The 24028-nt window shown below is 40.2% G+C and overlaps 1 protein-coding gene across 7 annotated transcripts in view; it reads left to right on the forward strand.

Moving 5' to 3' along the window:
- Positions 1–24028, forward strand: part of SDK1 (sidekick cell adhesion molecule 1) — a 387822-nt gene that overhangs the window by 181014 nt on the left and 182780 nt on the right. For all 7 annotated transcript variants that reach the window (XM_039560133.1, XM_039560134.1, XM_039560135.1 and 4 more), the window contains one exon: positions 1018–1151. In XM_039560133.1, the coding sequence (XP_039416067.1) occupies positions 1018–1151 (134 nt within the window). The remainder of the gene's footprint in view (positions 1–1017; positions 1152–24028) is intronic.

Consider the following 24028-nt stretch of genomic DNA (forward strand, 5'->3'; position numbering starts at 1 on the left):
AAGGGAATTTCCTCCTCCCAACCTTACCCTCAGATTTCCAAGTCTGTGCCTGTCACAGGCTGCAGTAGGTCAGATTTTTGCTCCACAGGTTTTCCCTGGAAATTTACATTTGCTTTAATCTTACTGGTTTTGGAGCTTCCTGTGGCCTGTCAGTCAAATCCTTGAATATTTACATGTTTTCTCTAGGTTAATCCTTTATCTTTTATAGTCAAGAAAAGGTCATCTAATCCATGTGAAAAGTAAAGTAGCCAAGTGGGTAATGCTGCCTATGAGGGAGTTCACAGGAACCTTTGTTGTGCAGCAGCCCTAAGAACAGAATTGTGTTAGAAAAAGACATTTATGACTCCTCCAGGCCCCTGCCAGTTACCTACAGGGTTATGCTGTCCTACCTGCTTTGGGATGAAAGAAGAACCCTCCCTGCCTCTCCACACACAGATGGTCTCTGTTACAGCCCATGTTATTGTCTCTGATGAGGTGATAATTGGCAATGCCATAAATTAAGAAAGTTTACCTTTGGAGGTTCCGCTGCTTTTGATTTTTACTTTCTTACTTCAATGAACTATGTGTTATTCCTTGAGTTTCACTTTAACAGGCTGCCTTCCACTTGTTGAGAGGATTTTCAATAAATCTGGCTTTGCAGCACCCTGATGATTGCCAGGACTGTCGTCACCCCACAAAGATGCAGTTTGCAGCCTGGTGGTCACTGGTGTCATTTGCTGTTCCTTGCATAACTTCTTATTGCCATTTAAGCTGTCCCAGTTCTACGTGTTGTAGCTCTTTCTGTGTGTCACCATGAACATCTTACATGATCTAAAGAGAGAAGGCCTAGAGGCATCTGAGATCTTTATTTCCTGCAAATGTGTTTGAAATGGGTCTGGTTTTGATTCTGCAACATCTTGATTTATATGATCAGTGAATATCATATCAGGCTATCAAGTTTGAAGGGTTGTATGGTTTTTGCCTAGTGGATAACATTCTTCTGATGGCTTCAAAGTGATCTCTCTCTTTCCTAAACAGAGCCATCACCCTGGAGAACCAGCTGGTGATCCTGGGGACATCAGTGGTGGATGCAGGAGGTTACTATGTCCAGGCAGTCAACGAAAAGAACGGGGAGAACAAGACGAGTCCCTTCATTCATCTCAGCGTAGCACGTGAGTACCCAAATTGTGGAGAATGTGCTGTCACACGGGGGCTGCAGACAGGACTCACAAAGGCTGCCCTAATAAAAAGCCTTGCTAACAAAGGATTGGACCTTTAAAAGAGGTCAGTGTTTGCTTCTTGGTTTGGAGCACACTGAACTCCTTGTGCAAAAGAGGGAGGAGATGCCCTCCACAAATCACCCTCAAAGCCCTTTGTCTGGTGGTTTACTTTGTGCGAGGCAGGTACATGATGATATCCCTCACTGTTTATTGTGAAGTTGTGATTATAATTTCTTTTTAATGCAGGTGTTTATAATGGGTTGTTTTCCATTGTGCCTAAGTAAACAAGTCATCCTTCTGAGTGCAAATTTATTTATGAATCTATTCCCAGTTTATGGCATTATTTTTACCTGGAGTTATCACAGAGTCCCAGGGAACATGCATTTCATTGTTGTTACTCATTATTTTACATTACAAAGGTTGTATTAACACCACCACTACAGAGATATTCCATGAGTGGGTTTTGCAGCAGAGCACCGGGGTCAGGGAGATGCCTGCACACTGGGTCTGCCAAGGTGCACGTTCAGCAGAAATGTGCACGTGCAAACTCTTGTAAAACATCCAGTAAACCTGTTTGTATGAAAAATTAATATTCTAAACGTGGAATGGCTTGACTTCTTGTATGAGGCACTTGATAAAGGTATTATTTATGTGGCAGTGAGAAGAGGGAGTGTGATAGTGCTGTGGGAGAGGGGAGGTTCCTCGTTTTGCTTGTAGAGACAGGGAAGAGGTGATGGAGTAAGTCAGTGATGGCAGTGGCAGCCCTTATAATTTGGGCTTCTAAAAGATGCAGGACTCAGCTCTAGGTCAATGGCATGATGAGATGCTGCAGATCTCCTGATCTTGGGTACCATTAGATTTGGGACAATCCCTGTTGGCTTGTTTCCTTACAATAGCAAATCTTGGGAGTCTGGGTTTCCAGGGAAATAGCTTTTGGAACTATGCTTGTGTTTGTCAGAAATTCATCCAGAACATTACAGACCTGTGAAACATTTCATTTCTAAGAAACAGTGACTTTTCTGCTAAAATTTCTAATTGGATTTCAAGGAAAGCTATTCTTAGACAAAGATAGGAAGCCCTGGTAGTGGGGTTGGGATCACTGGGGGCAGCAGCTGGAAGGTTTGACAGGCAGCAGGAGACACAAACCTCTGTTTTCTTCCAGACAAGTATCTAAACTAAATGAACTGCTCAGGGGTTTTATGTGTATCTTTCTGAAGTGGAAATAATATTCCAAATCCACTTGTGAATTCTGGCTGTACGGTGGCATGTAGATTGTAAACATTATTATTTCTGACAGTATGAAGAGGTTTGCTAACACTTTAGTAATTTCATTTTTAAAGCAAATTTGTGTTGTTTGTATTATGTGACCAATAGCATACTTCCCACTTTAATTTCATGTCTTAATTAATGCTACAAATAGTCTGTGATCATGCATGCATAACAAGTGCTATGCAAAGCAGAAAGTAATATGGGCATATGGAAAAGAAAACACTCCAAAATGCTCACAGACTTGATACCATGAATGCAAAGTCTGCCTGGAATGTGGCAAATAGGAAAGATAAAGTGGATAAAAGAAAATGAAGCATGAGACAAGATGGAAAGCCAAAAATGGATTTGCTTTTAGAATTAATGTCAGCCAATGAGGTTTGTGAATTGACACCTTGATAGCCAGGGTTATTAAGGCTGTGTGTGTCTGTTGAAGGAAGGCACTGGCTGTAAGGCATTGGAGTCTGTAAAGAAAATTGCATTTACGTGGTTGTTCTGAACTTTGATCTGAGGACTAAACTTACTAATTTCTATGTAATGTATCACATATATATTTTTGGTCCAGTAACAGAAAAAAATTAGGCAAAAATATAGTCCTGAAGCAATATGCAGAGAATGGTTGCAGAAAAATGACATATTTTGGAAGAGTAATAAAGAATTCAAGCAGGAGGTTGGAAACAGATTGTTAAAGGTAACGCAGATGAGGAAGATACTGCATTGACTTGTCACTGTCTGAATCTTATGGGTTGTTAGGAGGGATGACACTTGTAATTTTCCATTAGGACATGTATAAAATTTAAAAACAGTTTAATCAAAATCCAATAAACTCCAAGTAAAGTGGAATGGCCAATCTCTGTGCAAGTAGATGATATATTAATTATTGAGTACAACCTTGCTGCATGACTCAGTGTGCACACTGCCACTGTTATTGAGGGCAGGAGGAAAAAAACCCTATAGATAATTCCCAGGGCAGCCATTCACTGAGAACTGTGTTAGATATGCACAGCTCGTTATTCCTTGAAGGAGACCGGTGTCAGATTTGCTTCAGCCTGTAAGAAAAGCATATTTGCAGAATCATTCCAACAGCTGAGAAAGCTGTAAGCTGTCCTGTTCTGCTCCAAAGTACAAGGCTGACAGCAGGAGAAAGGTCTGGCTCTGAGCTGAGCAGAAGATGAGTTACAGGGCTTTATATTGTAGATTAAAGTCATCTGTTGAATTGTGGCTGAAGGTAAATGGAGTTTGAGCATCACCTGGAAAATACACTGAACTGTCCTTCAATTAATAACTATATTTGATACATGTGATGTGAAGAGATTAGAGGATGCTGAACATGTTTCAAAAGCAGTTTAAAAGCCCCAATCACATTGAATTCTCTCATGGGGCTGAGTATTAATAGTAAAGACATTTTGTTTCTTGTCAGTCTAAACTGCAGCTCACCGAGTCCAACACTGTGAAGTCTCACACCCACCCATTGCCCCTGATTGCAAACATGCAGGGAAGTTGGGAAACAGCTCCAAGAGAAAGCCTGCAGGCTTGTCAGAGTTGCTTTGGCTGTGCTTGGGTTTGCTTTTCTCCATGTTCTGAGGTTGGCCACATGTGGAAATGAAGGCAGCAGAGTGCCAGGGCTTAGGGGAATGCTCAGCTCTTGGGGACATTTGGGCGTTTCAGGTATGCGCTGCGTCCCCATCGCTCTGCCAGCCTGGTCCTTACACGCCCTTGGTGCAAAGGCATTAAAGATTTATTTCCCAGTAGATTTGGTCACTCTGTGAGCAGATCCAAATATTGAGCAGTGTTTTTTCTCAACAGCTGAGTCCCCAGCTTGGCTGAACCCCTGTGTTCTACATGCCTGCCCTAAACCCATGTGTCTGAATGTGACACAGCATGAGGCCCACCCAGTTGTGCTTGAGAACCATGGTTGTTTCTTTCAAGGGGACTAGTTTCCACTGACTTCAGGAGGATTAGATCATCTCTGAGGTGACAAGCTCTGGGGAAATAAAAATTATGTCCAACAGGCAGCATATTGGGAATAACGTCACATCTGAAATTAGTGTGAGATGTCATAAATTAGTCCTAAATTTAAAATGTCTTAAAATGAGTTGAACTGTGTACTACACTAATGAAAATCCTGCCACTTTTTTTTTTCTTTTTAACCATATGTCAAAGCTTTCATGTAAATAACACAAATTTTGGCTTGGAAAATCAGAAAGTCTGAAAGTTGAGAGTTTGGCAGTGGAAATAGTAACAGCACTCATTTTGGGTTTTAACTCAAATTACTCACTCCTTGTTGAGAATTCACTATTGGTGCTGGGGAGGGTTTCAGTATAAACCCCGTTGCTGGAGCTTCCTAACTTGATTGGAGAGGCGTGAGAATTAATCTATCTCTGGGCTGGTGCAAGCTTTTGGGATGTAAATACTGCTCTTCAGTAATAAGCGTTGGAAAATCCTAAATGGTTTTTTCCTGTTTCCGTCTATTGAGCAATAGGTTTGATGATGGTATCGTAAACAGATCCTTAATTCTTTTGGCTTTTTCTTTCCTGTGCCTATTCTTCCACAGCCAGACATGTCCTGCAGCACAGATGGTCAGGTCTAATCCAAAGGATTGTGGCTTGTCAGGGAATAAAGTGACATTCTTTGGTTTTAGCAGTGTTGGCAGGGCACCTAAAGATCGAAGTGTTCATTCAAATAAGGCCATCATAAACCCTTATTTCCTTGAAGGCCATTCTCAGTGTAACAGCTAAATATCTCTGAAACTGCATCACAACTCTTTTGCTTGTAGTATGGAGCTTAAAAACAAACAAAATTCAACCAAACAAACTCAAACCCCCAAATCTCCAAAAGTAATGACAAACCCCATGAACCAAAACTCCCCAGAAACACCAAAGCAAACAAAAAAAAATTAGTACATGGTACTTTGCTGTTGGCTGTGCTACTTTTGCATGAAGGTTTTTTGAGGGTAAAGAGGGAGGGAGCAGGGACATTTAGAGCTTCTTAATGAAACCATGAGAGATTTTAGTATGTAAGTCAAGAGTTTAAGTGGGTTTATTGGAAATGGGGGGGAAAAAAGAAAGATTCATAGGGAGCTTTTTATTGCTGTGAGGAGCTGGCTGAGCTACTCCCTGCAGGATACTCAATCCATGTCCTTCCACTTTATGATATGATGCCAAGGCCAGACTCTGGAGCCACTTGGGAAGAAGCTGGCAAAGCCCTGGTGAGGTATTTCCATTACTGACTTGAGTGCAATGCTTTCTGTGAGCACCACTGGCCCACTCCTGGAAACTTTTAAGGGCGTGTTTGTCTTTTTCTGAGTCCAGTTGAAGCAGTTTATGAAAAATGTGGGCCTCAGTAAATGATTTAAATGGCTGGTTTGCAGGAGGTGGGTGTGTGTAAGCTGTTGTGACAGTTTAGATGCTCCTGCTTCAATTGGTTTTGCGGCGCTAATCGTCCGGAACTGCAATTCAGGGCCTTGCTCCTGCACCTCCTTGTTAAGCTGTGAAATATTGAGATGCATGTCATTCCAATAGATTTATTAGTAAATTAGATAGTCTCCAGACCTATTGGTAACACCAGGAGATACAGAGTGTTCTGCAGCCTGATGTCATTTTCTGATGCAGGCTTTGTGAAAACAGAAAACAAGATTGATGAAAATTTTAAAAACCTTGCCAGCCAGCATTTCTGAAGAGTCAAAGATAATAAAGCCAATTATCATTTAACGAAGATAAATTTTTCCCTTGGGCACCGGCAATGCTTAAAAAAAAATAAAATAGGGAAAGAAAAAGTTGGGGACTGAAAATTAAACTCCTGGCTTGGTTGCCTTGCAATTAAGTTAAAGTATGAGAGTGTCGTGTTGTTCTGCCCAACCTCCACTCATGACCAGAAGAATTTTATTCTGTTATGGCAGACATTGACATGAGGCTAAATAGACCCTGTTTGTCCCAGCTTGGTGCCTATTTTGTTCTTCAACTTAATGTATCAAGACATAAATTTTACAGAAGGCAAAAGTCCCATTTCAGGCTCACAGGGACTGAATTTACACAAAGTTCTTGTTTGGTTGGTTTTCTGCTGTAAAGGAAAGCTCTCATGATTGCACAGGACATTTGGGTCACTTTTAGTGTCTGTAAGAATGAAATATTCTTTATGATGTCAGGAAAGAAAGAGGTGGGGGGGAAAGTGGCCTGTTACCTGTCGGTGTGTTTGATAGGATGTTCCTCTTGACATCCTTCTGTCAGGTGTGGTAAGAAGATAAGTTTTCAGAAGATTCTGAGCAGACATTCTCCTCTCTGGAAGAGAGCATTTCACTAACATGATTTTTCATATTAGCCATCAGGGTTCGTTCAAGTCAGCAGATGCTGAGGATCCTTCATGGGTATGTTTGAAGCACAAAAGGCATGAATTTTTCATAGCCAGTCCCAGCTTTCAGGTGTAGGCAGGAAAAAAGGAATGGGCTGGCACCCCCAGGGAACAGATATTTCTGTTCTGACGTCAAATTCACACAAGCTCTATAGACTTGTCAAACTGGTTTTAGTTCATGCCAAGAGAACTGGCTTCTTTTAGCCCCTCTGGGTCAGTGCTGTGGTGGTGAATTTAGTGCTTCTATGATGCTTTTTTCACTTTTTGGTTATTTTGGTGAGGGAAAAAGAAGGAATATGGGATGAGATGAAATTGCATTTCTGTGCCATGACTGTACCTGGTTGCCTGAGGCTGTGACCAAATACTGGGGAAGTCCAACATAGCACAGCTCAAACCTCTGTGCGCTGGTTTTAAGTCATTCTTTGAAAGGATCACATTTCTTTCCCATTTTCTTAAAGGTTTTGCTCTCTCTTTGTCAAGCAGGATTTCCAGGAAGGATATCGTGGTGGGGTTCCATGAGTAAATGCGAGCCTTTGGCTTTGAGTGGCACTTAACATTTGACTGATGCTTCACAATCCTCTGTTATCCAAAATGTTAATTTGAAGGAGACTGTAGAAGTGTTTGGGGTTTAACACTCAACCCTAAGGACATATTCTGTGTAAAAGCCATCTTGAACACCCTGGTCAAATACTGTCAAAGTGCTTTTTTTCTAATCTTGCTCTATTCTCAAGGGGAGAATTTTAAATGGGGATCTTTTTTCTTATTTTAAGAATAGAGTGTGACTTAACCATGCCTTTGAGATGTATGTATGCATTTAAGTCAAACACATTTTAATGTAAGAAAAAGGACTAAATTGAGTTAGCGTTAAAGATTTGGGTTTGATATATTGGAACAAATGTTAGTTTAAGCTTTATCCAGAGCTAGGAGTTTCAGTGGAGGCTGATATTCTCAGTGCTTTACCCTATTATCTACTGCAAAAGTGACACTGTACTGCGGTGTAGACTGATTTTATATGCATTACAAAGAAGTAACAGATGATGTTCAGGATTTATCAGCCTTCTTGGACTCCAAATTTCGCTGTTAGCTTTTTCTAAAGCATCAGCCAGGTCTCTTCCATAATTCTCTACCTTTCTTCTACTTAAAGGAAAACTTTGCTCACTTTTAACTGTAGTGACAGAGAAGGAAATCTGTGGTTAAAATGATAGATAGTTCACCTTTATTATTCCTGCAGTTTAGCAAAGAAACCTCTGTGGCAGCTCAAGCTTTTTCTGGGCGGAAGGGGGTAAGGGGGGTTCCAAATATTCTATCGGTGCTCTTCCTGATAAATAGTAGACATATTCTTTGGTCTCCAGTTTCATCTTCCTCTGGACTATTTTTGATAAAACTTAGTGCCACACATGGTGCATCTGCTGCAGCCTCTGCCCCAGGCAAGCAGGGTATCCTCTGCTGGTGGCTTTTGATCTGGAAAGATGATAAAATGAACTTTCTGTAAGATTATTTCAGTCTTACTATTAAAGAGAACTTAAACAGCCTAAATCAGCATAAAACCTGTTCCAATATCTGGCACTTAATTTTCATCATATCACATCAACAAATGTAATGAAGCTTTAAATGCATGGTTTATGGGAAGAATAGTTATTTCCTTTTCTCCCAAGTGCAACAGAACAACCCTGTTGTTATGGGGACTCCTCAGTGGCTGGTGAAACTACAGAACTGCACGAGAACTGAGTGTCTGTTCCCTCAGCAGATGCACATACATTATGCATGTTGCTGTGAAAAAATGGCAAATGCTGAGGTTTCTATAATCAAACTTATTATTTTAACATGGCTTCTTGTTACACTTGTCTGTTTATAAGGTTTGGGGGGGGTGGTTATAGTGTCTGTGAGAGATCTGGAATGTACACACACACAGAGGCTCCAAATCCTGGGTTGTCTCCTAAACCCTTTATTTATATCTGACACATGCAATTAATCTCTCCCTATCTCTAATCACTTTTGCTATTACATTCATCGGAGTGATTTGTATCCTATCTCTGTCACTGCTTGGTAATTGATATGTGGAGATAAGGGATTCTTAGAGGACACAAACAAGGAAATGGCAAAATTGAATTTACCTTGCAATCATTTTATAAAATGTGATACCCATCAATTATACATGCCATCCAGGAAAATGCCATCTTGAACAAACTGTGATGATTTGTTGGAAGATCAGCAGAAGAGAAATGCCAGAAAACTTTTCTAGACAGAAAAGTATTGCTGGTTCAACAGACAGACTTTTCAATCTCATTGGTCCACCTACAGTGTTTTTAAATAATACTGTAGAATTTACAAAGAAAGTATCATTTTTGATCTGTGCTTTTCTCTAGTCAATCTTGTACTAATACTTCAGAGTGGAATAAGATGAAAGGGAGCTGTTGAAATAAGCATTGTTTTGATCAGACATAAAAAGATGATGTTGGTTACTCGAGATTGAATCATCTTTCATGGGCAGAAAGGGTAAAACTGATAGTATAATCCAATTTCAATTTAACCACGTTCTATCATGAACGTATTTCTATTTAGTTTCTCTTTTCAATTTCACTAGAGTGATAAGTGAACTAATTTTCTCACTCTTGTGTAAGTACTTTGTGCTCATGATTAGTTCTAATTGTTGGCATGAGAGTAGTAGCTCCTGTCCATACTTGTAAGCTTAAGCACTACTGTGGGATCTTGGAAAAGCTTTTTAATACATACTGATAATGCCATAAAAACGAGTATATACATGAATAATATAATAACAGTAATAGAAATCATAAAACTGAGAAGATTTAAGTCAAACAACATTCAGTGTTGGCAGCTTCCTGGGCCTGTCAGTCTGGCAGAGAGTCTTTTCCCTGGAACTATTTATTTCTTTATCTTGTACACCCCAGATCCAACTGTGCTGTCTAAAAACTCCCAGAGCAGACAGAAGCCCAGTGATTTGTAGGAATTTGTAAAGGGCTTTGCATTTCAGTTCCTGTAAGGATCATAATGCTGAAGCTTTAGAAGGAATGGCTACTGGAGACTGGTGTATCAATTTACCCCTTTTGAACACTAACTCCTGGTTTCTTATAAGTCCCTTTCTGCTGTGCCAAACTCCTGGAGTTTTCCAAGGAGCTGACTTGAAGTATTTTGGTTTGATTCTCATCTTTACACAGTGGGATGTTTTTAAAATATAATTCTCATTTATTTTAAGTTGCCAAACCCTTTCTGAAGGTGATTTTTACTGAGAAAGAGCCTGTAACTTACTGAAGTGAGCTTGAGCTTAAATTTGCTATTTTGAGGCAAAACGAACAACCAACCAACCCCCATTTAAAGAAAAACATCCAAGAACTGGACTTTGGTGATCCTTGTGGGTCTCTTTCAACTCAGGATAATCAATGATTCTCTGATCTATGGCTGTGACAGCTCTGTCTTGGTCTGCAGTGAGACAAGCTGTCCTGGATGGTCTGTGAGTGAGAGTAAAGAGATACCAACCTCTTGCTTAGAAAAACAGTGACAAGTGTTTTATTTATTATGAACTGGATAAATTTGCAGCCTGGAGGGTGTTTGGGTTTGTTTTTCTAATCATAGGAGAAGGACTTTTATATTTGTAAAAGAAACAATTTAGGAACTATTCAATAGTATTCTTTAAACTGTTGTGTTAGGCAAGCTTGAAATAGCTTCTAAACAATATAGATAAGGAATAGTAAATATGGTCAAAACAGATGTTTAGTAGAGTATGTTCTGCACTGAGTTACTGCAAAAGCCTAAATATATCCTGAAGATTCTCGCACGTGCCGAAGGTCTGCAGAGCTGCCCTCCCACTGTCTTCACAAAAGCTAATTTTTGTCTCCAGCTTTCACAGACATATGGTTGCTTGAGGGTTATAATTTTTAAAGCTCTTCATATTAAAGATGTTTTTAATTTCTTCTCAATATACATCATAAAGCAGGAAAATTGAATATGAATGGAAAACCCTCGGATGTCTCTCTCATCCTTCTGCCAGATAGACGTGATTTGTCCAAGTAATTGTGGGAGTGCAGACAACAGCTTGGGTATGGAAAAAAAATGGAAAAATAGTGATTAGAACTGCAAGCACTGGAAAGCCAGGACAGGCAAGATTCAAGGTCATCTGTACAGCCATAAATATTCTTTTTAGATTTTAGTAAGGACTTGCTATGAATTTTAAAGTAATTTAGAATAATTGGTCCTTCCTACCCCATTTGTAACAGGAAGAGAAACTCAGACCTGGCTGTAACCTGGGTTGCTTCACCTGATGTATGTAAAAGCTGCATTGATTTCCTGTCCCCGTGGCTGTACCGTGGGAGCTGTAAATTGCCAATCCAGGATGTTTGTTATCCTTTGATTTTGTACTGAGCAGTTTCACATATTGTTGTGTGCAGCTGGGGAGTGGTTTTAGACATTGGAGCAACCCAAAATTTGATTTTTTTTTTCCCTACAGACTGTGCTATAAGGTGATGGAAATGCAGTTTTCTTTTCATGTGCAGACTTTTGTCAACATTTTCAAGCCCTTAAAGGCAGAGTTTGGGATTATGGATTATTTTTGAAGGTGAATAAATCATTCTAGTTATGGAATGTGGGAACAAAGTTTTACAGCTCCTCTAATACTAGAGAACATCATTGTTAAGTAGCATGTCTTTAAAGGACTGCAAGCTTTCTGTGATAAGAATGGAGCACAGCAACCAGGAAAATGCACACAGTGTCCTGGTCTCCAAGGCCCTATTTGTGCAAAATCGTTACTAAATTTTGTCTGGCTATGTTTGTTGTTAAGTATCTCTACAAGTTGAGGATGAGTAGCTTCTGCTGTTTGTGTGTAGGGAAAATACTGCAGTAGAAAATGTGTTGGATAAAGAAGGAAGAACAGAGTAGTTGCGTCTGGTGGTTCTTTTTTATTCCCTGCTCATTCCTTACGCACTAAGGAGGGATAAAAAGAAAATTTTGCTTTTTCAGTCCATGTGGCTGCGTTTTGATCTGCTCATAAACCTGACTTAGTAGAGACTTGGTGAAGGCTTAAAAAGCCAGCAGTGCTGTACCTTCTGCAAATGCTGGGAAAGAAACTGCAAAGTCTGTGCTGCCTTCAGCCATCCTTGTGGATTTATCAGGTATCTGTGAGTGATACTGTCAGGGCTATTAAAGAAAGTAATTGGTAGTGAGTGATTAAATTGCAGATGGCCTTTTCAAGGTGATTATGAATATTAAATCAAGTCATTAAAAGCAAGCTAAAAAGGCCCATGAAACCAAAAAGTGAATATGCTGAGGATAATGGCATGAAAAGAGGCTCTTGCAGGCATGCCATGCTCATCTGACCCCCCCAGCCCATCCAACCAACCAAAAAATCCCAGCAAGCAAGAGAATTCAAGTGGGTGTACTGTATTAAAGGAGGTGGAACTAAATATCTCCCTTTCCTAGGCTGTGAATTCCTCTGTGCAGAGAACTCAGTGCATCTCACTCCTCTTTTATGCAGAACTTTACCCCAGATCCATGGCTGTTGTCACTGAGCAGTGATGGCTCTGCAGAATCCCCTGTGCTAGGCAGTGCTGTCATTAACAGCAATCTTTTCCTGTTCCTTCCCAAATTGTAAGTGATTATGACAAATGTTTCTTTACCACATGGCCCTGGAACAAGGCCAAGAAATACTGTAAAGTGACTTAATTTCATTTGGTGATCTTCATCTCACAAGGTAAAGGTTATACTGGAGTTCTTCTTTAGATAAAAAATCTAAGGTTCATTTTGTTTTATGATTTAAACTGGAAACTTCAGATGCAAACAGAGATAAAGAAAACTGAAAAACAAGTGTCTTCATTTTGAGCCCTGCTGACTTAATTTCAGTATAAGTGCAGAGTCCTTTCACATATGTCTAAATAGCTTGTGAACTTGGAGCCTGAGTGCTGGTTTTCTTGTGCATATTGTGATTATGGACTCATCACTTCTGGACCAATTTCATGCTTTCAAATAGAATTTGGTATGGTTGCTTATACTTCAATACATTATTATTGTATTGATCTCAAACATCATGCTGACCTATCTAATCTGCTCTTAAACTGTAAAACACCATGGGATTGATTGTGAAGATTTATATAAATGTGCTTTGCAATTATTACTTATTATCTTTGGTGCAACAGGGATCATTTTTTTTAATCATTCGAGGCGCACTTTCCCCTTCAGACAGTATTTCTGCTTACCTGAATTTTGTGGTCATTGTAATGTCAGTGGTTTGGTTGCATATTGATTCTTCATATGAATTAATATTCTTTCACTTATGGGTATTCCCTTGGTAAATTTAGTGATAGAGATTTCTGCTCATTCCACTATAATTACATGGATTTCTAACCTTGTTACCTTAGGAGCTGGTCTGTGACCTCTGTGACAAAAGCATCTGTACCTTGCTAGTATTTTAATAAACTTTTTGTACTGTGCAAGTATTTTAAAAGCTTTTCTAAAAATTGTTCAACTTGATTGCTTGGTTGATTGCCTGTCAGTGCAACAGGTGTGGTTTTTTTAAGGGAAAGGAGGTTTAACCAGATGTTCAACACTTCCCATTAACTGTGGAAAGACAAGGAATGCAAATAGCCAATGCCCAAGATGTTACGGGGAATTAAAGATGAGGAGGATTTTTTCTACTGAAAGAAGCACTGAATTAGAGTAAGGCAGTATTATGCTTTTCCACCCTCAAGATGACATTTAAGTTTAACTCTTCTCTAAATTTTAACTCAAGAAGTGTTTTGTGTGACATGTAAGCACAGCCAGTGGGTCCAGGCTGTTTAATATTGAAAGCATCTTAATAGAGTTTGGATTAAGAGTTGCCACTTGCTTTTGGGGGAGAGGATATTGATCACTTCTTTCATGTGATTGATGTGGTGTGTTTTAACTTGGAGGGCCTGGGGTGCTTTTAAAAGTAGTCCTGTAGGCCATGGTATCATCAGCAGACACAGCCCTGCTCTGGAGGTGGTGAGGAGAGGAAGACTCTGACTAAATTGTGGCTGGCAGCTCTGTGTGTCCACGGCTGAACAGGAGGATTTGCACCTCCGAGGCTAATGGGGTGAAATATGGAATCTGGCAGATCTTTTAGGACTCAGTAGTGACTGCTGAGTTGCTGAGCATAATGCAGAATTCATTTTGAACAAACAACTCTGGCGTGGTTGTGCATTTTTGTTGTAGCTTGTAACGGTGTCACTGCAGTCAGCTAGGCTACTTGAGGAGAGCTTTTTTGGATGATTTAAAGGTGGAGAAAGCAGTGGAATTCTTAAAATTCACAGATAAATCTTTTTTTACAAGGTTGTTACAAATGCTTTCAGAGCATGTTTGTAATGGAAGCAGTAACAGACCTCTAATTAGTGTGGCAGCATGAGGCTGTGGCAGCTGTGAGAGGGGTGCAGTAACACTGTTTATCTCCAGTTTATGGCTAGCAGATGCAGGTAGATAGTGTTTTTCTTGGTTTGTTCTTTCACTGCACATACAAGAGGAGGTGTTTTTAATTTTGTCAAAATATTTCTGAGTTGTGAGACTTAAAACATACAAGTTAGGGGTTTACTGTGAATAATGACCAAGCTGTTTTCCTGCAGCCTTTGCACACGCTGGTTCCTTAAGGCAACTTCCTTTGAGAACTGCGTTTTACTACTTTTAAAGTAATAAAGCTATTTTCTGTGTATTTCAAGTGGAGGCTTGTGAAGTCAGCTGACAAGACTTTATTGCAATTTTTAAAAGTCTGGGTTTTAACGAGTCCATATTTGGTTTGTGTGACTCAGGTACTTGATTTCAGTTTCACTTCGCAATGTCACAAACAACTTTGATGACTTTTTAGTAACTTAATACCATATTTACAGATGCTTCATGGCACAGCGCAGCAGCGGAACAGGGAGCACAAACCTCATTTGTGTGTTAATGCTGGAGATGGTGTGTTTGTCATAAATCCTTATCCTTAACTGAGTGGTGTTCTTTAAATATTCATCAGATGTGAATACGAATTACCTGAGTAATATTTGTGGCATAGAAGTTTGTCAGTTGCATCTTTTAATAAGAATTTTCCAAAGTAAATTTAAGCTTTGTGGTGAGGCATAAAGGTGTGTGATCTGTAGAAAGTTCTGTCCATGAGTGCAAACAGCAAACACCAACTGTGCTGCCCACCCTTCTGCCTCCAGAGGAAATGGTCCCTGGAAAAACACTGACCAGTATTGAAAAGCTCTCCAATCCAGCTCACTTCAGCATCCAATTGTTTGTCAGACACAGCTATTACAAAAACAAGGGGAAACACAGTTTTTGTAAGACAGTGTGTGTTGTAAAAAATAGGATGCTTTGTGAAATCTGTCAGCTTTTGAAATACAGGACAGAAGCCCCTCGTTTTCCCTTTTTAAGGGCACAGTGGTGTGTTTTAAGTGGTCCCCATGTCCACAAGTGTAGTGAGCCTGTGGTTAGACCGAGACAAAGGTGAGCTGAATTGAATGATCAATTCTGGGTGAAGAGAGACATCAAAGTTGCCTAATGCTCACTCCGACCTCTGCAAATTCAGCACTGGGAAGGGAAGGGTTTGTCCTTACAGCCAGAGTTGCTCCTTTTGATGAGCCCTTAAGAACAATGTCAGATACCTCTGGTTTTCATCCTTGATCACCAAGAGAACTTTAAAATCTGTTTCAGAAGGAAATCCTGGGTAGCAGTCTCTAGGAATGTGCAAAGCTTACCAGAACTGCATGATAGGGAATATAAAATCTCAGTGAAAAGTGTGGATCCTGACTGACGGAAGGAGTGCATTGAATCAGAAAAACACATCTGGCTCGGAATGCATCGGGTTGTAGATCAGTTTTATGAGTTTGCAGAAGATGGGGACAGTTTTATTTTATACTTTTTTTTCCCCCTCAAGATTGTATCATTGCAATCTTTTCAAAAATTGCAAAGTAAGCTTAAGAAGAAATAAGAATCCTCTGTAAGTCACAGCAGGTTGTATTTTAGGCAATTTTCATTTTGCTGTTTTCCTCTGAATTTGTCAAACAGTGAATTTTGAAACAACATAACCAAGTTGTTTATGCAGTTAAGGATTTATGGGAATGTGATTCTCATTCACAAGGGGAGTGTGTGCATTTGAATTCCTTTTTACAATATGCCACCACGATCCCGAAGTAATTCAGAGATTGATTTGTAAAACATTCTGAATCAATTAAGGCTTTAATCAGCAAGTGGCAAACTTCAGATGGCTCGTGGACTAATTTTACTATCTCCCATCAACAAGAACCTAAGCTGGAAAAAGAAAACAATTAAGGGGATGTAATTATCTGTCCTGATTACTGAATTAGAAGAGTTTGTATTTATTCCAATGCCATGCAAAGGGAGAAATCTGCTTTGAAAAACAATTTGAGGCAGCTACTAAATTGCCAAGGGGTTGCAGGGTGCAGTGTAGATGTTTGCTAGGCCAGTTTTGGAAGAGGTTTGTAATCCACAGCTGTCAAACAAGTTCTGGCTGTGGAGCTTTGGAGGCTGTTTCCCAACAGCTGTGTGGTGCACCCTGCAAGTCCTAGTGCTGAGAGGATTTTTGCAACCTATGCTTAAAATTAGTTTGGATTTTCAAGACAATCTCATCTACAGATCTGTTGAAGCACATCTCAGGTCCTTATATCTGGTGATCAAAAAAAGAAATCTTTCTAGAAGGCAGGAAGTGATGTTTAAGTTCCCATATGAGAACAAACTTTGCAGAAAGCGGGGATGGAAGAGCATCCCTGTGTGATCAAATGGTCTCATTACCCTGTGGTTGTACCACGCAGAATTACTTCAAGTTATTGGTTTTTTGCTTGACATCAAATGAGATAAACTTACGGAAATACAGCAAACTACTACATAATTCTTTCCCAAACCAGACTTTCAGATTTGGTTGGATTTTTATTTTCAGCTTAGCAGAGAGATAAACACAGATTTGTGATAGACCTTTACTTGCCCTTTAATATTGTCCCAGATGTGATCAGAATCCACAAATTGCATAAAACCTCTCATAAACCCCCAGCTTACAACACTAGTGTAATTTCTCTTGGAATATTTAGCAGAATGTTAATCCTGATATATTTAGCTGCCACGCTGAAGGATTGTTGCTGCATTCTCTGCAAAGTTTAGAATAAATGCCCAGAACTCTAGTGAGTTATAGGTCAATTACAGTAATTGGAAGGGAAAGTAAACAAGAAACCTTAGTAGTATCCAGCAGGAGCAATGCCTTTATTTTTTATTAATGAGTAGTAAACAAGCCTGTCACAAATCACTGACTCTGAGAAATGTGCCATATAACTTACTCCTATAAATGGTATCATTTCTATGTAGTATATGTGTCTCTGGGTAGTACTGGGTTTATTAAATACTGTTGAACAGAATTTTCAGTTGAATGAAATTAAAACTGTCATGTTAAGAAAAATGAACTTTATTTAAGCAGCGAGAGATAAAGCTGCCTCATCATAGAATCACAGAATGGTTTGGGTTAGAAAGGACCTTAAAGATCATCCGGTTCCACCCCCTGCCATGGGCAGGGACACCTTCCACTGTCCCAGGCTGCTCCAAGCCGCATCCAACCTGGCCTTGGACACTTCCAGGGATCCAGGGGCAGCCACAGCTTCTCTGGGCAACCTGTGCCAGGGCCTCCCCACCCTCACAGGGAAGAATTTCTTGGTGTACTTGAAGGACTGAGCCAGTTCAGGCTATAACCTGGTTTGGATGCACAGTGCAGATGTGCGTTGTTCTCAGACCACTCAGCAGCACGGGTGTTGCCATGGGTTTGCAAAAGTACCCAGGACCATTATGAAGGTGGTGTGGATTTATCATGAAAAGAGAGTTGGCTGTACTGTGTCTGTAGTAACATTCTTATCTTAGTGTCATCCAAAGCCCCTGTTAGGTGTTGCACCATTAGGGTAAATATTTGAGAGGAATTCTTCTGTGAAGAAGGGAGTTCATGTTATTCTAGCAGTTTTCCATGCAGGTTCTTAATACAGGAAATACAGGGACTGAGGAATCTTAGTTTTAAAAATTGAGTTTCTCCAGGGATGTATTCATTGTGAATTCTTTTGGGTCGTTTACCTGGAACTCTTACTGGTCACAGCTATCTTGAAAATGTTCTAAGAATTCCTCCACTTCTTCATAACTATAATTTCTCATAGGATTCAGGAATTGTTGATGGAAAGGATCTATGTGAGCAGGGTGGCTGCAGTAGTGTTTCACACAGGCTGAGGTGTTGAAGGAGCTGAAGAAATGTCCAGAGCACATAGTTCAAGGAAGGGAGTAAATTGCAATAGACAATGAACTGGTTGGAAGGAGGGATCTTCTGCCAGGGCCAACTTCCAGTCCTGTGTTAATGAACAGGCAGGATTTGAGAAATGTCATCTAAAGAGATGAAAGTTTCTTAGAGAAACCAGCTTTGAAAGGCCACTTTTCTAATGGCTTGGGGAAAAGGACAGTCTGCAGTCTGTCTGCTCCTCTGGTAACCAAAGGGCAAATAAATCTGATTTCCCCCAGAGACGATGAGCAGATTATTGAGAATGGGGACTTTATTCAGAGCTGCTGCCTCTTCTGGTGAAATCCTATCAGCCAGACACATTTTTGCTTGCCACCACTTGCCAAGGTTTCTTTATTTACCAGCTGGGTCATGATGTATATGAACAGGCATCTTGTCTACAGGAAATCCAGATGGGCTCCCTTCTCTCTCCTTTCTTCTCCTACTGGATACAAAAGGTCAGAAGTAAACCAGTAACAGGAATTCTTGCTGCCAGCACAAGATCCTCTTGACTATGCCTGCATCAGTACCAGAGACTTCAATTTCCTTTACTCTGAACTAAGGTTAGACTCGCTGAAAGGTCATTCTCTGTGCAATAGGGTTTGTTCTGCTGTTTGTTTTATTTATTGAAAACAGCCTCTTGGCTGAGAACAAGGTTGTTTTCCCTGCTATTGCCTTCTCTCTTCTTAAGTTGCTTTTGAAAGGTGTTTCATTACTCTCTAAGCTCCAAAGTGATTTTTCTGGTAGGGATAATATCAACTTGCAAAACCTTTGAGCTGGGAGTATTTTTATCTTAGAACTCCAGTGGTGCTTGTTGCATGAAGAGATGGTGACATTTGGAAGTGACCCGGTCTTTATTAACTCAAGCTTTGAGAGAATCCTGAAATTATCCTGATCTCTTTCTGTCAGCTCCCCCAGACTCTGGGGATAAACTGGAGACCAATGCTCTCATCATACAATTTTCTTTGGAAGATCAAGTCTTTAATCAACTGATGTTGAAAACTAAATTTTAAATCTTTCACTTCCAGCTGGTTCAGATTTTTGGCTTCAAAAATACACAGGTGAAGAACTCTATTCTAAAGTGGATCAAACTTCCTTCCTTAGAACTGTGAGAACTTCTCTAGAAAAACAGGTGTTGCTAAAATGCTGTCTCCTCTTTTTGGCATTCATTTTCATCTATGGTCAGACAGTGAGCAGACATTGTCTTGGGCCACCTTGGGTAACTGGGTACTCCATAATTTCTAAAGAAACCTCACTCTCCACCAGGGCATGGGAAGATGTTGAGGCCAGAGGTGTTTCTGAGAAGGTTTGAGGTGAGAGACCTGAAACTCTTCTCAGACATAGGAAAGTATCTTTGGCAGGTCTTCTTCATCTTCCTTGTTTCCTCACTTCCAAAACGTGATTTTTATTTATTTTGTTCCTTATTGGACTATACCAGATAATTTTCAAGGTAAATGTATAGGTCGATTATGAATTAAAAGCAAAAACTTAAAGCAATTCAAATGTGGACTTTTTCATGCACCTGGGACAAAAATTGAGAGCAACAGAATGTTACAGCTTTAGGATTACGGATGAGTTGGGTTTTTGGATGATGGAGCTCTCTGGGCAGGCATGGGAGGATTAGATATTGGTCTTATTATGTAATTCACTTAAATGTGTTTGTAGCTCCAGATGGCTGGATTTAAAAATAAAATTAATACATTATTATCAAACCCTTTGAGTCCCTTGTGTATAGCCAGGTATATCCAAAGCATTATATAGAGAAGTATTTATGGGCTGCTATGAAAGGAAATAGATTTATTTTAAAGACTCTCTTTCCTCGATAAAATACTGCAGAAGAGTCCACAAGAATTGTCAAATATTTTGGATGTTTTTGTAAAAAGGAGCTTATTTGGGACTGACTGATGTTCTTGGGTTTCTGCTTTCTGATATAAAAGTAAAGTAACCTGGAAACTGTATCTGGCAGGGAAAGTGTGGCCTTGGATTAAAGTGATGTCTGGCGATGTGAAGGAGCCTTGTAATGAGGATCAGTTTGGCTCAAGAATTGTTTTGTTCAAAGTTAGAACCCGTCCATGTTTGACATTTTTTAATGTTGTAATAAATATTGGCTGCTGGGGAGAAGCCTGAATGCTCTCCTCATGCCACCCAGTTTGAAAATAATTTAAATAGAATATAACAATGTCTCTGTATGCTCCAAAGGGAACAAAGACAGATTTTTCTCTCCCACTCCATTCCATGGATGGCACTTCCTCCCTTCCTCCTGAGGGCCAATTTTCCTTAATTAAATAATAAAAAAAGGCCTATTCAACTCTTTCTTTTCAAATCAAATGTCCATAAATGAGAGGTTTGTCTGTGTAAGATGCAAGCACAAAATCCTGAGCAGAGCTGATAATAACCCCGGCCGAAGTTCTGAAAGGAGCAATCCTTTGTTTCCACATCAGGGATGGGAGCTCTGACTCCTGTGATTTCCAACGAGTCAGTTCTGTCTCTCTTAACGTGGCTTTTGCTGTTGCTGTGCAATTATTCCCCTTGTTTTTCTTTGCTTTTGCTGGGATATCAGGCTCTGCAAGCCGAGACAAAGGTGGAGGGTGTGTGCTGGGGATGTGCTTTGTTCCAGTGTCCGGGACAGCTCTCTGGGTGTCTCTAAAGCAGGAAGGGACCCCGTTGTCCCCTGTGTAACCTCTTGGTGCCATTCTGGCCCCGCTCACACCAATGGCCAGGCTCAGTCTGCGGCCGATAGCTTTTGCACCATCTCTTTTTGTTGGTGGTTAATGCAGCGTGTTCCCTCCTCTTCCTCCCCTCCCCGGCTTAAAACAAACACTGCCAGGCCCAGAGGACTTCTCTTGCTTTTAGGAAGTTACAGCCTGAGATGGAGCAGAGCGGTGATCTGATTAAGGTGATTAAAACCATATACAGAATGCATAATTAACCTCTGCCCTGGCTGTCATGGGGAGCTGATGCTGGAGCTGATACAGTCTCTCTCCATGGCAGCTGGTGTATGCTCCATGGCTACTTTATTGTAGGGTTTTTTTCCTGGAGAACTTTAATCGCTTGAGATAAAGAGCCAGGAGAGAGAGATCAGGGCTGTATTAATCCTCTCAATGGCTTTATAATTTCCCCACTATTCTGCTGCTGGTAATCAAGAAAAATAATGCTGCCTTAATCCTGGATGCCAAGGTCAGTCATCCCTGAGCCTTTTGATAGGAAGGATGTCATTATGGAAAGATTTTTAATGAATGTAATTTTCCTTGCCTACTTTGGGACTGGTAATATGGATGTGATTTCTTATTCCTGGTGGAAGAATATTTTTTGGCTGGAGCAATAATCGTCTGATTTTGATCATTGCTCAACAGCTGGCTGGGGCAGCAGGACAGACAAAGGCTGTTTGGGGAGGTGCTGGGGACAGGGGGTGTGCCCAGTCACCAGAGGCAGTTCCTGGGATCAGCAGGTGAATGGGAGGGCAGGAGGATTGGAACAATTCATGGAGAGAACATATGCCCATCCTCATTAGGTCTGGCCATGCCAGACAGAGGCAAACTCGAGCCTGGAATGTGTTTTCTGGTGTGACTTCAACCTACCACAGTTTTAGTTCTAAAAAAAACCCCTCAGACTTCAAAAGTTTTTTGTTTCTGAACTAAGGGGAAGTTTTTATCTCTTTCCTGAAGGCTGACGTTCAGAACACCTCACAAAGCTGCCACTGTAAATAATGCTGCTCACTATCACATTTAACTTAATTCTGCAAAGCTTTCCAGATTAGAGATGGTGAAAGATATGCCTGTCACGGAGACCGAAGGCCAAAAGTGCTAAAAAGGCAGAGCTGACACACGTACAAAAGCTCATGTTAATGGTGGGCTCATCTCGTGAGGAAACAGATCAGCTGTGTTTGTGTTTGGAGAGAAAAAAGTGTGAGGGAATTTTCAGGTTTGTCCCCATAGCCAAGGTTTGGGTTAATCCTGGGAGATTATTCTGTGTTCTTGCTTCTCACATTCATGGCTGGTAACATCTATGGGGTGTGGAATGTGCAGAGGATATTAACACTTCTGCCTTGTGCAGAGCAAACCCTTTCTTCTGGAAGCCTCTGTGAGGAATTGCTGGGTTTTGACTCTGTTTTTTGCCGTGTTACAATCTATAGCATCTAAACTACACAGCCCCCTATTTATTTAAAGTCATGGGGAGTTCAAAAATAACAAACAAAAAGAAACCACAGTTGGATACTCCATTTCACACAGATTCAGAATGCCAGTCTCCCTCATTGCTGATTTCTTACAGAAAAATATTAAATACAACTTAAATGCAAGCACACACAAAGAACAGGATAAAAATCCATCTTCACATTTTTACTTAATCCAGTAAAAGCAAAGAATTCAAAGGAAGAGGCTTTATTGCACAGTTCTGTAAAGTTTAGTGCTGTTGTACAGGAGTTGTGTCTTTCATGGCATTGATATTGCAAATATTACGCAATATTTGCAATATTGATATTTTGCCATTGATATTAAAAATACTGCATAATTAACCCTATCTTGTGGGGATGAACAAAAATCATTATCCAGGAGACTGTTTGGATTTAACCATTGGGCTACGATGAGGTGCTGTCAGGCAACTTGGGTTTTCTGGTAAAAATATACATTGTTTTTTCTCCCTGCTGAAAGTTTTTGGATTGTTTCACAGCAGTCATTTTATCCAGAGGCAAGATGAATTATATGTTCTACAACATCTTGGTTTTTTTTTTTTGTCTCGGGGAGATGTTGTTTTACAGCATTACAGCCAGGAAAAAACAAAAAAAGAATCCCTAATGGTTTTTTGAGTGATATTTTGATGTGACCAAAACAAATTATAGTTATTCTGCACAATACATTTTGAATGCAATGTTTTTGGGAGTAGATAGTATTTTAAATGAACCCAATTATAAAAGTAGCTGAAATATTTATAGTGCCTGACTATGGCTGGAACACAGCCCTCTTGTATTTTTAAATAATGCACTTCTCATTGTCCCTGTCCTTCCATATGGAGACTAGGTACTGGCAGTCTTTACTCTTTTTTCCATGAGTGCGTCTTCCTTTAAATTTGTTTTGAAATATGGAATGGATGTTAGCAGTACTTAAGGTCTCATACAGGGCATGGAGTTCAAGCCCCAAAGAGCTTTGATTTACAGGTTTTGTTGTAGAAGCATCTTAAACTATAGAAAAAAATGTACCAAATGCACAAGTCCTGAACTCCCAAATGATTTCCATTGAAATGTGGAAGTTGTGCTGAACAGCAATGACGGCTGCTTAGCCTGGTGTCACAATTCCGATAAACGACAAAAAGGGGCATAATTAATGTTTCATAGGAGGGGGAAAAAAGACCTTTTCCCCTAAATTTCTCTGCTTAGTGATTTTCACTTTCTTCCCCACTGAGAAGCAAATATGACTGAAAATTCAGCTCCTGCTTTGGATCCCTCCCTGCTGGAGGAGTGTTGCTTTAGGCCATAAATACGGGGCTCTTGTTAATTCCTCAGAAGTGCCGAGGGCCAAGGCCATCGCTGCTCATCAAATTGATTTAGTTTGTTATTAAACAAAACAAAGCATGTTCCTGTTTTCCCATGGAGTTCTCCTTGCTTCTCAGAGGTGTGAAGAAGCTCCCTGGGCTTTCTGCATAGACTCTCAGGCAACCAGGGTGGCTTCCTCCTCCCATTCCCAGCCTGGAATCTGGTTTATAATGAAGAAATAATGTTCCTGCAAGGGAGCGCTGTGGTAAGGTAATGGGCTCTGGCTGGATAATTCTGAGGAAAAGTGACGTTTCTGAAATACCAAAAATACTGGGTATTAAACGGCATGACTAATGCAGCACTCTGCTTTTGGCCTGCTAATTTCTGATGCAAACTGATTAGTAATTAAGTCAGTCATTACTGTCTTGCCAAAATTAGGATGGCTAAAAAGAGCCATGTTTATGCTTTACTTCCCTCAGGTGGAAGATGAGTAAA

This window comes from Corvus cornix, chromosome 14 (assembly GCF_000738735.6).
Source record: "Corvus cornix cornix isolate S_Up_H32 chromosome 14, ASM73873v5, whole genome shotgun sequence".
Classification (NCBI taxonomy): Eukaryota; Metazoa; Chordata; class Aves; order Passeriformes; family Corvidae; genus Corvus; species Corvus cornix.